General features: G+C 51.5%; 1 protein-coding gene across 1 annotated transcript in view; it reads left to right on the top strand.

The window, feature by feature from the left end:
• LOC115115325 (protein tweety homolog 2-like) overlaps window positions 1-13,902 on the top strand; it is a 166,369-nt gene that overhangs the window by 45,268 nt on the left and 107,199 nt on the right. Inside the window, exon 3 of the mRNA XM_065010767.1 lies at window positions 13,562-13,673. Coding sequence (XP_064866839.1) covers window positions 13,562-13,673 — 112 coding nt within the window. The remainder of the gene's footprint in view (window positions 1-13,561; window positions 13,674-13,902) is intronic.

The raw sequence follows: 13,902 nt of genomic DNA, 5'->3' as shown, positions 1-13,902 counted from the left end.
AGTGAGGAGTGGAGTGGAGCTGGAGAGAGGAGTGGAGCTGGAGAGAGGAGTGGAGTGGAGCTGGAGTGAGGAGTGGAGCTGAAGTGGAGCTGGAGAGAGGAGTGGAGTGGAGCTGGAGTGAAGAGTGGAGCTGAAGTGAGGAGTGGAGCTGAAGTGGAGCTGGAGAGAGGAGTGGAGCTGAAGTGGAGCTGGAGAGAGGAGTGGAGTGGAGCTGGAGAGAGGAGTGGAGTGGAGCTGGAGAGAGGAGTGGAGCTGAAGTGGAGCTGGAGAGAGGAGTGGAGCTGAAGTGGAGCTGGAGAGAGGCGTGGAGGTAAGCTGGAGAGAGGAGTGGAGTGGAGCTGGAGTGAGGAGTGGAGCTGAAGTGGAGCTGGAGAGAGTGTGAGCTGAAGTGGAGCTGGAGAGAGGAGTGGAGCTGAAGTGGAGCTGGAGAGAGGAGTGGAGTGGAGCTGGAGAGAGGAGGGAGTGGAGCTGGAGAGAGGAGTGGAGCTGAAGTGGAGCTGGAGAGAGGAGTGGAGCTGGAGAGAGGAGTGGAGCTGAAGTGGAGCTGGAGAGAGGAGTGGAGCTGAAGTGGAGCTGGAGAGAGGAGTGGAGTGGAGCTGGAGTGAGGAGCGGAGCTGGAATGGAGCGGAGCGTGCCCAATTTGACTGGTGTGCAGAGCTCTTCTCCTCCGCTCCATTACCGCTCCAGTAGCGCGCAGTTCACCAGCTCAGGGCATGTCCGGCCCAGCATGCATTTGCGTGCTGCTACCTATAGCTCCTTGCTTTAGCTACTGTCATGGAGTTCACTAAATATGTTCATAAAGAAACTGGTAAACACACAGGTGTGAAATCAAGGTGACTTACACAGATGAGGAGGACCAAGAGAGGGAGTGAGGGAATGTAGTGTTGTCACGGATCCCTCCAGAACTTTCATTACACACACCTGTCCCCTATTCCCACTGATTGTACTTGTATATATGTGCCCTTTGGTTTCCATTGGGCGGTAGATTATTGTTACTATGTCTGTTGGTGTGTGTGAGTGCCTGTGCTGTGTGTTTTGTCTTTTGTGCCCTTGTGGATTGCGCAGATGATTACGTGTCTCGTCCCGTGTGTTCATCATTGTGCGCGTGTTATTTATTCGAGGTACTCCTCGCTCTTTTGTTTTGGGTTTCTACCCTGTGTTTTGTTACGTGTTTGTTTGGTCTTCGTTCCCGTTGCCTTTACACACCACGCTGTCATTTAGGCTTCATTTCAGAAAACTATTACGCATTCCTGCGCCTGTCTCTCGATCCTTCATGCCAACGTGACAAGTGTCCACAACTAAAGATTCATTGTGGAATCTGAAAAGACACGTATCCCAAAAGCATGGTGGGATACTTCCTACGTGCTAAAAGAAAGGAATGAGGTGTGTAGATAGCTGTGTCATTGTAGCAAAGTTTTTATTTACAAAAAATCTGATCTCTTAAAAGTTTAATTCATTTTTGTTTATTATTTATACAATAGGTCGTAATTGATTGTGGCTCAATAGGCCTGGCATATTTCCATTTTCAAGGAGCTTTCCGTTTTGATTGGGTTATTTAACCTAAAAACCTTCAGGCCTACCTACTGTATGGAAAACATAATTAAACTATCTCAGCCTGGGGTGTTTAGCATCCCCATTGGCCCTGCCAGTGTAGAGGGGATAGTCTCCTCTGCTGGGGTGTTTAGCATCCCCATTGGCCCTGCCAGTGTAGAGGGGATAGTCTCCTCTGCTGGGGTGTTTAGCATCCCCATTGGCCCTGCCAGTGTAGAGGGGATAGTCTCCTCTGCTGGGGTGTTTAGCATCCCCATTGGCCCTGCCAGTGTAGAGAGGATAGTCTCCTCTGCTGGGGTGTTTAGCATCCCCATTGGCCCTGCCAGTGTAGAGAGGATAGTCTCCTCTGCTGGGGTGTTTAGCATCCCCATTGGCCCTGCCAGTGTAGAGAGGATAGTCTCCTCTGCTGGGGTGTTTAGCATCCCCATTGGCCCTGCCAGTGTAGAGAGGATAGTCTCCTCTGCTGGGGTGTTTAGCATCCCCATTGGCCCTGCCAGTGTAGAGGGATAGTCTCCTCTGCTGGGGTGTTTAGCATCCCCATTGGCCCTGCCAGTGTAGAGGGGATAGTCTCCTCTGCTGGGGTGTTTAGCATCCCCATTGGCCCTGCCAGTGTAGAGGGGATAGTCTCCTCTGCTGGGGTGTTTAGCATCCCCATTGGCCCTGCCAGTGTAGAGAGGATAGTCTCCTCTGCTGGGGTGTTTAGCATCCCCATTGGCCCTGCCAGTGTAGAGAGGATAGTCTCCTCTGCTGGGGTGTTTAGCATCCCCATTGGCCCTGCCAGTGTAGAGAGGATAGTCTCCTCTGCTGGGGTGTTTAGCATCCCCATTGGCCCTGCCAGTGTAGAGAGGATAGTCTCCTCTGCTGGGGTGTTTAGCATCCCCATTGGCCCTGCCAGTGTAGAGGGGATAGTCTCCTCTGCTGGGGTGTTTAGCATCCCCATTGGCCCTGCCAGTGTAGAGAGGATAGTCTCCTCTGCTGGGGTGTTTAGCATCCCCATTGGCCCTGCCAGTGTAGAGGATAGTCTCCTCTGCTGGGGTGTTTAGCATCCCCATTGGCCCTGCCAGTGTAGAGGGGATAGTCTCCTCTGCTGGGGTGTTTAGCATCCCCATTGGCCCTGCCAGTGTAGAGGGGATAGTCTCCTCTGCTGGGGTGTTTAGCATCCCCATTGGCCCTGCCAGTGTAGAGGGGATAGTCTCCTCTGCTGGGGTGTTTAGCATCCCCATTGGCCCTGCCAGTGTAGAGAGGATAGTCTCCTCTGCTGGGGTGTTTAGCATCCCCATTGGCCCTGCCAGTGTAGAGGGGATAGTCTCCTCTGCTGGGGTGTTTAGCATCCCCATTGGCCCTGCCAGTGTAGAGGGGATAGTCTCCTCTGCTGGGGTGTTTAGCATCCCCATTGGCCCTGCCAGTGTAGAGGTCTCCTCTGCTGGGGTGTTTAGTCTTGGCCCTGCCAGTGTAGAGGGATAGTCTCCTCTGCTGGGGTGTTTAGCATCCCCATTGGCCCTGCCAGTGTAGAGAGGATAGTCTCCTCTGCTGGGGTGTTTAGCATCCCCATTGGCCCTGCCAGTGTAGAGGATAGTCTCCTCTGCTGGGGTGTTTAGCATCCCCATTGGCCCTGCCAGTGTAGAGAGGATAGTCTCCTCTGCTGGGGTGTTTAGCATCCCCATTGGCCCTGCCAGTGTAGAGAGGATAGTCTCCTCTGCTGGGGTGTTTAGCATCCCCATTGGCCCTGCCAGTGTAGAGAGGATAGTCTCCTCTGCTGGGGTGTTTAGGATCCCCATTGGCCCTGCCAGTGTAGAGAGGATAGTCTCCTCTGCTGGGGTGTTTAGCATCCCCATTGGCCCTGCCAGTGTAGAGAGGATAGTCTCCTCTGCTGGGGTGTTTAGCATCCCCATTGGCCCTGCCAGTGTAGAGAGGATAGTCTCCTCTGCTGGGGTGTTTAGCATCCCCATTGGCCCTGCCAGTGTAGAGAGGATAGTCTCCTCTGCTGGGGTGTTTAGCATCCCCATTGGCCCTGCCAGTGTAGAGAGGATAGTCTCCTCTGCTGGGGTGTTTAGCATCCCCATTGGCCCTGCCAGTGTAGAGGGATAGTCTCCTCTGCTGGGGTGTTTAGCATCCCCATTGGCCCTGCCAGTGTAGAGAGGATAGTCTCCTCTGCTGGGGTGTTTAGCATCCCCATTGGCCCTGCCAGTGTAGAGGGGATAGTCTCCTCTGCTGGGGTGTTTAGCATCCCCATTGGCCCTGCCAGTGTAGAGAGGGATAGTCTCCTCTGCTGGGGTGTTTAGCATCCCCATTGGCCCTGCCAGTGTAGAGAGGATAGTCTCCTCTGCTGGGGTGTTTAGCATCCCCATTGGCCCTGCCAGTGTAGAGAGGATAGTCTCCTCTGCTGGGGTGTTTAGCATCCCCATTGGCCCTGCCAGTGTAGAGGGGATAGTCTCCTCTGCTGGGGTGTTTAGCATCCCCATTGGCCCTGCCAGTGTAGAGGGGATAGTCTCCTCTGCTGGGGTGTTTAGCATCCCCATTGGCCCTGCCAGTGTAGAGGGGATAGTCTCCTCTGCTGGGGTGTTTAGCATCCCCATTGGCCCTGCCAGTGTAGAGAGGATAGTCTCCTCTGCTGGGGTGTTTAGCATCCCCATTGGCCCTGCCAGTGTAGAGAGGATAGTCTCCTCTGCTGGGGTGTTTAGCATCCCCATTGGCCCTGCCAGTGTAGAGAGGATAGTCTCCTCTGCTGGGGTGTTTAGCATCCCCATTGGCCCTGCCAGTGTAGAGAGGATAGTCTCCTCTGCTGGGGTGTTTAGCATCCCCATTGGCCCTGCCAGTGTAGAGGGATAGTCTCCTCTGCTGGGGTGTTTAGCATCCCCATTGGCCCTGCCAGTGTAGAGGGGATAGTCTCCTCTGCTGGGGTGTTTAGCATCCCCATTGGCCCTGCCAGTGTAGAGATAGGATAGTCTCCTCTGCTGGGGTGTTTAGCATCCCCATTGGCCCTGCCAGTGTAGAGAGGATAGTCTCCTCTGCTGGGGTGTTTAGCATCCCCATTGGCCCTGCCAGTGTAGAGGGATAGTCTCCTCTGCTGGGGTGTTTAGCATCCCCATTGGCCCTGCCAGTGTAGAGGGGATAGTCTCCTCTGCTGGGGTGTTTAGCATCCCCATTGGCCCTGCCAGTGTAGAGATAGTCTCCTCTGCTGGGGTGTTTAGCATCCCCATTGGCCCTGCCAGTGTAGAGGGATAGTCTCCTCTGCTGGGGTGTTTAGCATCCCCATTGGCCCTGCCAGTGTAGAGAGGATAGTCTCCTCTGCTGGGGTGTTTAGCATCCCCATTGGCCCTGCCAGTGTAGAGGATAGTCTCCTCTGCTGGGGTGTTTAGCCCCATCCCCATTGGCCCTGCCAGTGTTTAGAGGATAGTCTCCTCTGCTGGGGTGTTTAGCATCCCCATTGGCCCTGCCAGTGTAGAGAGGATAGTCTCCTCTGCTGGGGTGTTTAGCATCCCCATTGGCCCTGCCAGTGTAGAGAGGATAGTCTCCTCTGCTGGGGTGTTTAGCATCCCCATTGGCCCTGCCAGTGTAGAGAGGATAGTCTCCTCTGCTGGGGTGTTTAGCATCCCCATTGGCCCTGCCAGTGTAGAGAGGATAGTCTCCTCTGCTGGGGTGTTTAGCATCCCCATTGGCCCTGCCAGTGTAGAGAGGATAGTCTCCTCTGCTGGGGTGTTTAGCATCCCCATTGGCCCTGCCAGTGTAGAGAGGATAGTCTCCTCTGCTGGGGTGTTTAGCATCCCCATTGGCCCTGCCAGTGTAGAGAGGATAGTCTCCTCTGCTGGGGTGTTTAGCATCCCCATTGGCCCTGCCAGTGTAGAGAGGATAGTCTCCTCTGCTGGGGTGTTTAGCATCCCCATTGGCCCTGCCAGTGTAGAGGGGATAGTCTCCTCTGCTGGGGTGTTTAGCATCCCCATTGGCCCTGCCAGTGTAGAGGGGATAGTCTCCTCTGCTGGGGTGTTTAGCATCCCCATTGGCCCTGCCAGTGTAGAGGGATAGTCTCCTCTGCTGGGGTGTTTAGCATCCCCATTGGCCCTGCCAGGGTAGAGGGGATAGTCTCCTCTGCTGGGGTGTTTAGCATCCCCATTGGCCCTGCCAGTGTAGAGGGATAGTCTCCTCTGCTGGGGTGTTTAGCATCCCCATTGGCCCTGCCAGTGTAGAGGGGATAGTCTCCTCTGCTGGGGTGTTTAGCATCCCCATTGGCCCTGCCAGTGTAGAGGGATAGTCTCCTCTGCTGGGGTGTTTAGCATCCCCATTGGCCCTGCCAGTGTAGAGAGATAGTCTCCTCTGCTGGGGTGTTTAGCATCCCCATTGGCCCTGCCAGTGTAGAGAGGATAGTCTCCTCTGCTGGGGTGTTTAGCATCCCCATTGGCCCTGCCAGTGTAGAGAGGATAGTCTCCTCTGCTGGGGTGTTTAGCATCCCCATTGGCCCTGCCAGTGTAGAGAGGATAGTCTCCTCTGCTGGGGTGTTTAGCATCCCCATTGGCCCTGCCAGTGTAGAGAGGATAGTCTCCTCTGCTGGGGTGTTTAGCATCCCCATTGGCCCTGCCAGTGTAGAGAGGATAGTCTCCTCTGCTGGGGTGTTTAGCATCCCCATTGGCCCTGCCAGTGTAGAGAGGATAGTCTCCTCTGCTGGGGTGTTTAGCATCCCCATTGGCCCTGCCAGTGTAGAGAGGGATAGTCTCCTCTGCTGGGGTGTTTAGCATCCCCATTGGCCCTGCCAGTGTAGAGGGATAGTCTCCTCTGCTGGGGTGTTTAGCATCCCCATTGGCCCTGCCAGTGTAGAGAGGATAGTCTCCTCTGCTGGGGTGTTTAGCATCCCCATTGGCCCTGCCAGTGTAGAGAGGATAGTCTCCTCTGCTGGGGTGTTTAGCATCCCCATTGGCCCTGCCAGTGTAGAGGGATAGTCTCCTCTGCTGGGGTGTTTAGCATCCCCATTGGCCCTGCCAGTGTAGAGAGGATAGTCTCCTCTGCTGGGGTGTTTAGCATCCCCATTGGCCCTGCCAGTGTAGAGGGGATAGTCTCCTCTGCTGGGGTGTTTAGCATCCCCATTGGCCCTGCCAGTGTAGAGGGATAGTCTCCTCTGCTGGGGTGTTTAGCATCCCCATTGGCCCTGCCAGTGTAGAGGGATAGTCTCCTCTGCTGGGGTGTTTAGCATCCCCATTGGCCCTGCCAGTGTAGAGGGGATAGTCTCCTCTGCTGGGGTGTTTAGCATCCCCATTGGCCCTGCCAGTGTAGAGAGGATAGTCTCCTCTGCTGGGGTGTTTAGCATCCCCATTGGCCCTGCCAGTGTAGAGAGGATAGTCTCCTCTGCTGGGGTGTTTAGCATCCCCATTGGCCCTGCCAGTGTAGAGAGGATAGTCTCCTCTGCTGGGGTGTTTAGCATCCCCATTGGCCCTGCCAGTGTAGAGAGGATAGTCTCCTCTGCTGGGGTGTTTAGCATCCCCATTGGCCCTGCCAGTGTAGAGAGGATAGTCTCCTCTGCTGGGGTGTTTAGCATCCCCATTGGCCCTGCCAGTGTAGAGAGGATAGTCTCCTCTGCTGGGGTGTTTAGCATCCCCATTGGCCCTGCCAGTGTAGAGAGGATAGTCTCCTCTGCTGGGGTGTTTAGCATCCCCATTGGCCCTGCCAGTGTAGAGAGGATAGTCTCCTCTGCTGGGGTGTTTAGCATCCCCATTGGCCCTGCCAGTGTAGAGGGGATAGTCTCCTCTGCTGGGGTGTTTAGCATCCCCATTGGCCCTGCCAGTGTAGAGGGGATAGTCTCCTCTGCTGGGGTGTTTAGCATCCCCATTGGCCCTGCCAGTGTAGAGAGGATAGTCTCCTCTGCTGGGGTGTTTAGCATCCCCATTGGCCCTGCCAGTGTAGAGAGGATAGTCTCCTCTGCTGGGGTGTTTAGCACCCCCATTGGCCCTGCCAGTGTAGAGAGGATAGTCTCCTCTGCTGGGGTGTTTAGCATCCCCATTGGCCCTGCCAGTGTAGAGGGATAGTCTCCTCTGCTGGGGTGGTTAGCATCCCCATTGGCCCTGCCAGTGTAGAGAGGATAGTCTCCTCTGCTGGGGTGTTTAGCATCCCCATTGGCCCTGCCAGTGTAGAGAGGATAGTCTCCTCTGCTGGGGTGTTTAGCATCCCCATTGGCCCTGCCAGTGTAGAGGGATAGTCTCCTCTGCTGGGGTGTTTAGCATCCCCATTGGCCCTGCCAGTGTAGAGAGGATAGTCTCCTCTGCTGGGGTGTTTAGCATCCCCATTGGCCCTGCCAGTGTAGAGGGGATAGTCTCCTCTGCTGGGTTGTTTAGCATCCCCATTGGCCCTGCCAGTGTAGAGAGGATAGTCTCCTCTGCTGGCCGGATCTCCAGAAACCATTGCATGAGCATGAAGCCACAGACTGGCCAAACTCATGTTTCTAAAAATGAATTTAAAGACACTGTAGACTGAGCCTAATAAGGAATTTTTGTTTAAAATGGTATTTAATTCTAAATAAGTCACAACTTATAGACTATAATGATTTAATACAACTAAACTAAATGTTATTTAAATGCTGAGAGCTTTATGTCCCTACCAGCCTATTGTGTCCCACTCGCAAATGCTTCATAATGTGTTTCATTGTAGGTTATAGCCTTGAAATAGTAAACTACTTTAGACAAGAGCCCTATGGCCAATGGCACCCTATTCACTATACAGTGCACTGCTTTAGATCAGAGCCCTGTGTACACTATATAGGAAATGGGTTGGCATTTGGGACGCAAACAGAGATCCTCATGCAGGAAATACAGACATCTGCACCCGAAAGGTGCAGTTAGATAAGTGATTTGCTCTCTCTGACGAAGGTGTGACTGAACGCTTGGCAAATAAATGACTGTCCTTTATGGATCTAAGTATGCTGAGCTGTCTTCCTTCAGTAGAGATCCTTAGTGCAGCTTTTGTATGCAGATCTGAGAGAGAGGGTGAGAGAGGGATAGAGAGAGAGAGAGAGATGGAGAGAGACAGAGAGGGAGAGAGAGAGAGAGAGAGCAGAGAGAGATGGAGAGAGAGACAGAGAGACAGAGAGAGAGCAGAGAGAGATGGAGAGAGAGAGCAGAGAGAGATGGAGAGAGAGACAGAGAGACAGAGAGAGAGCAGCGAGAGAGAGAGTGATGGAGAGAGCTAAGAGTGACGGAGAGAGCAGAGAGTGACGGAGAGAGGGGGAGGGAGAGAGAGAGACGGAGGGAGACGGAGAGAGAGAGTGACAGAGAGTGACAGAGAGTGACAGAGAGAGAGAGAGCGCTGGAGCACTTGGTCTAGCAGTGTGTGTAGTGGAGCACAGTAATACTATCAGGGTACAAATTGTATTTTATAAAGCCTGCATGTGCTGGGTTTGAACTTTTGGGACTATTCCATTGGTTACATTGTGCCAACGAGGCAATCCCGATCAAGTACAGCTGGGAGAAAACAACCACTTTGAAGTCATGTGTGTAGCAGTGTACCTCTATAGGTCAGTGTTATTTAACCCTGGTCCTAGGGACACAGAGGGGGCACGTTTTACACACCCGATTCCACTAACTCATCATCAAACCTTTGACTAGTGGAATCAGGTGTGATAATGCCAGGGCATGCTGGAGTAATGGACGGTGGAGAGACAGGACCGTCCTAGTCTTAGGGCATGCTGGAGTAATGGACGGTAGAGATACAGGACCGTCCTAGTCTCAGGGCATGCTGGAGTAATGGACGGTAGAGATACAGGACCGTCCTAGTCTCAGGGCATGCTGGAGTAATGGACGGTAGAGATACAGGACCATCCTAGTCTCAGGGCATGCTGGAGTAATGGACGGTGGAGAGACAGGACCATCCTAGTCTCAGGGTTCTGGAGTAATGGATGGTAGAGATACAGACCATCCTAGTCTCAGGGTTCTGGAGTAATGGACGGTAGAGATACAGACCATCCTAGTCTCAGGGTTCTGGAGTAATGGACAGTAGAGATACAGACCATCCTAGTCTCAGGGTTCTGGAGTAATGGACAGTAGAGATACAGACCATCCTAGTCTTAGGGTTCTGGAGTAATGGACAGTAGAGATACAGACCATCCTAGTCTCAGGGTTCTGGAGTAATGGACAGTAGAGATACAGACCATCCTAGTCTTAGGGTTCTGGAGTAATGGACAGTAGAGATACAGACCATCCTAGTCTTAGGGCATGCTGGAGTAATGGACGGTGGAGATACAGACCGTCCTAGTCTCAGGGTTCTGGAGTAATGGACAGTAGAGATACAGACCATCCTAGTCTTAGGGCATGCTGGAGTAATGGACGGTGGAGATACAGACCATCCTAGTCTCAGGGTTCTGGAGTAATGGACGGTGGAGATACAGACCGTCCTAGTCTCAGGGTTCTGGAGTAATGGACGGTAGAGATACAGACCATCCTAGTCTCAGGGTTCTGGAGTAATGGACGGTAGAGATACAGACCATCCTAGTCTCAGGGTTCTGGAGTAATGGACAGTAGAGATACAGACCATCCTAGTCTCAGGGTTCTGGAGTAATGGACGGTAGAGATACAGACCATCCTAGTCTCAGGGTTCTGGAGTAATGGACGGTAGAGATACAGACCATCCTAGTCTCAGGGTTCTGGAGTAATGGACGGTAGAGATACAGACTGGTATCAATCATGGTTATGATGCTCCAGAGACAGGGTGCACAGTGGTACATCTCTCTCTCTCTCTCTCTCTCTCTCTCTCTCCCTCTCTCCCACTCACACACACACACACACATGCACACACTTACAGGATGTGTTTCCGTCATAACACCTCTCCCAGTCCCCCCCTCCCTGCCTCTGGCTCTCCGGTGGGGGGTGATAACAGTATGCTTGTTCTGTCCATCTGGCTGCCTGCATCTGTTTAAAGATGTCTTATATTCATTCTGTGGTGTGGACCGTAATATAATGCTTTTATTGCAGCAGGTGGTGATACTCCACAAGTGGTTCATTGAACACATTAAACCAAAAATGAAGTGTTCTACCTAGTAACAATGATTTAAATGTGTTGAATCACAAATTTCTCTGCTCTGCTACTCTCCCTCTCTCTGTTTTCCTGGGCCAGACTCTAGAACATCGGCAGTTAGTTAGTGACCAGACTCAAGAACATTGGCAGTTAGTTAGTGACCAGACTCTAGAACATTGGCAGTTAGTTAGTGACCAGACTCTAGAACATTGGCAGTTAGTTATTGACCAGACTCTAGAACATTGGCAGTTAGTTATTGACCAGATTCAAGAACATTGGCAGTTAGTTAGTGACCAGACTCTAGAACATTGGCAGTTAGTTATTGACCAGACTCTAGAACATTGGCAGTTAGTTACTGACCAGACTCCAGAACATTGGCAGTTAGTTAGTGACCAGACTCTAGAACATTGGCAGTTAGTTATTGACCAGACTCTAGAACATTGGCAGTTAGTTACTGACCAGACTCCAGAACATTGGCAGTTAGTTAGTGACCAGACTCTAGAACATTGGCAGTTAGTTAGTGACCAGACTCTAGAACATTGGCAGTTAGTTACTGACCAGACTCCAGAACATCGGCAGTTAGTTAGTGACCAGACTCAAGAACATTGGCAGTTAGTTATTGACCAGACTCTAGAATATTGGCAGTTAGTTAGTGACCAGACTCCAGAACATTGGCAGGTAGTTACTGACCAGACTCCAGAACATTGGCAGTTAGTTAGTGACCAGACTCTAGAACATGTGCAGTTAGTGACCAGACTCCAGAACATTGGCAGTTAGTTAGTGACCAGACTCCAGAACATTGGCAGTTAGTTAGTGACCAGACCAGGGTGGGATGGGCGTTGGTGCACCATGACAGAGATCCTGGTCTGCTCTGTCCAATGCAGTGATTGATGACTTACATCCTCAGGGACACAGAACCTTCCTAAAACCTGTCCCAGTGTGTCTAACCTATGACCTCTAACATAATGACCTCACTGGTACCAGATGTGATGGACAAGTATCATTATTAATGGGGGACATGAGTACAGGTCTACTTGGAGGTAGTAGCGTTGTAATGTCTAGGCAAACGTGTCCTGTTACAGCACAGCCTAAAGGAACGGTGAGAATGCATGGTGCCAGACAGGTTTCTGTCTGTGTCTCGTCCCTTGGGGATGTGGTTTTGGGGATTTGGGTTGATTTAACCCTTTGACACGTACAAACACACCAGTGTGATCATTCAACAGTGGTCTCTGCAGTGTTCGCTCAAACCGGGGTGATTAGAACACTTATTTAATTTTTACAACTTGATTGGAGTCCACCTACATGATGATTAGGAAAGTCACACACCTGTCTATATGAGGTCCCACAGTTGACAGTGTATGTCAGAGCAAAAACCAAGCCATGGGGTTGAAGGAATTATCTGTAGAGCTCAGAGACAGGATTGTGTCGAGACACAGATCTGGGGAAGGGTACCAAAAATGTGCATTTCTAAATAAAAAAAGGTTTTCGCTTTGGGGTATTTTGGGGGTGTTTTGAGGGTGTTTTGGGGGTATTTTTTATGGGGTATTGTGTGTAGATTGATGAGGGAAAATATATTTAATCTATTTTAGAATAAGGCTGTCATATAACAAAATGTGGAAAAAGTGAAGGGGTCTGAATACTTTCTGAATGCACTGGATATATGGCGCATTGGTACCGCTTGCTGTGCAGTAGCAGAGACAACCATTGATGACTTGGGTGGCTAGAGTCTTTAGCTTTTTTAGGGCCTTCCTCTGACACCGCCGGTATAGAGGTCCTGGGTGGCAGGGAGCTGGGTCCCAGTGATGTACTGGAGTCATTATCCATGTCAGAGCAGCCTGTTCATTCTGGGGTACAGGTCCTCTGACACCGCCTGGTATAGAGGTCCTGGATGGCAGGGAGCTGGGTCCCAGTGATGTACTGGAGTCATTATCCATATCAGAGTAGCCTGTCCATTCTGGGGTACAGGTCCTCTGACACCGCCTGGTATAGAGGTCCTGGATGGCAGGGAGCTGGGTCCCAGTGATGTACTGGAGTCGCTATCCATGTCAGAGGAGCCTGTCCATTCTGGGGTACAGGTCCTCTGACACCGCCTGGTATAGAGGTCCTGGATGGCAGGGAGCTGGGTCCCAGTGATGTACTGGAGTCATTATCCATGTCAGAGGAGCCTGTCCATTCTGGTGTACAGGTCCTCTGACACCGCCTGGTATAGAGGTCCTGGATGGCAGGGAGCTGGGTCTCAGTGATGTACTGGAGTCACTATCCATGTCAGAGGAGCCTGTCCATTCTGGGGTACAGGTCCTCTGACACCGCCTGGTATAGAGGTCCTGGATGGCAGGGAGCTGGGTCTCAGTGATGTACTGGAGTCACTATCCATGTCAGAGGAGCCTGTCCATTCTGGGGTACAGGTCCTCTGGGCATAATGGCCCACGTTGTCCTATTACAGAACAGTCTGTTTCAGCAAGGTGGCTCGGTAACCATGCCAGTGCAGCTCAGCTTGGCTCAGTAGTGTGAAACAGGGTATCAAAGTGTCCTGTACTTGAGAGAGAGACGTTTCCTCTACAGAGAAAGAGGATATATTTAACCAATGTGTCACAACGACACAATGACACATGTTGCTAAGTGTGAAGTCTAGCGACGGGGTGAGGAGACAGATGAGCGGAAGGAAGGAAAGAAGGAGGAGATATTGGAGGAAAGAGAGAAGGAAAGGCGAGATCTATAATCACCCTTCAGAGACCTCTTCTTCCTATAGAGAGCTGCAGTGTGATAGGCTGCATATTGCAGACAGGCAGTATTGTGGGATACATCTCAGTTCTCTTTGTGCCTTTGATTCAGCCGTTTTATTGGTTTGATTGAGTTACAGATGAAGATGAAACAAAGTGCCCCTCCCCTCAAATCTTTCCCGCAACTATTTTGTAAAAGCAATTTTGTTTGTTACTTGATTTGGACCAAGATTTAGTTCCAATGTGAACATGAAGAAATGTAAAAAGTTCTCTGTTTTGAATGTTTATTGCTTCTGTTGCAGCTCTGCTGTTGGAGTGGGTTTCTATGGTAACAGTCAGACCAATGACGGGGTGTACCAGCTGACCTACTCCCTCCACAATGCCAACCACACTCTGGGTGGCCTCAACAGCTTGGTAAGATACCAGGACACAGCTCAGTTGAGTCCTGTACACTGGTACAGTTGGCTAAGGGCAGAATTGTAACTTGAGGTCAGTGTGCGTAGCTTCCATTTTCATGCCAGTCTCCCATTGAAATGTTGTTATTCAATATTCAATACAGCTAGTAGCTATTTGTCTTGTATAACCCCAGTCCTTCTAGCTACAATGTAGTGGTCTGTTGTTATGGACTCTGTAAATATCACTG

This window comes from Oncorhynchus nerka, linkage group LG26 (assembly GCF_034236695.1).
Source record: "Oncorhynchus nerka isolate Pitt River linkage group LG26, Oner_Uvic_2.0, whole genome shotgun sequence".
NCBI classification, from domain to species: Eukaryota; Metazoa; Chordata; class Actinopteri; order Salmoniformes; family Salmonidae; genus Oncorhynchus; species Oncorhynchus nerka.
Note: the sequence above shows the minus strand (reverse complement) of the source record. Positions and strands in the feature narration are given on the sequence as shown.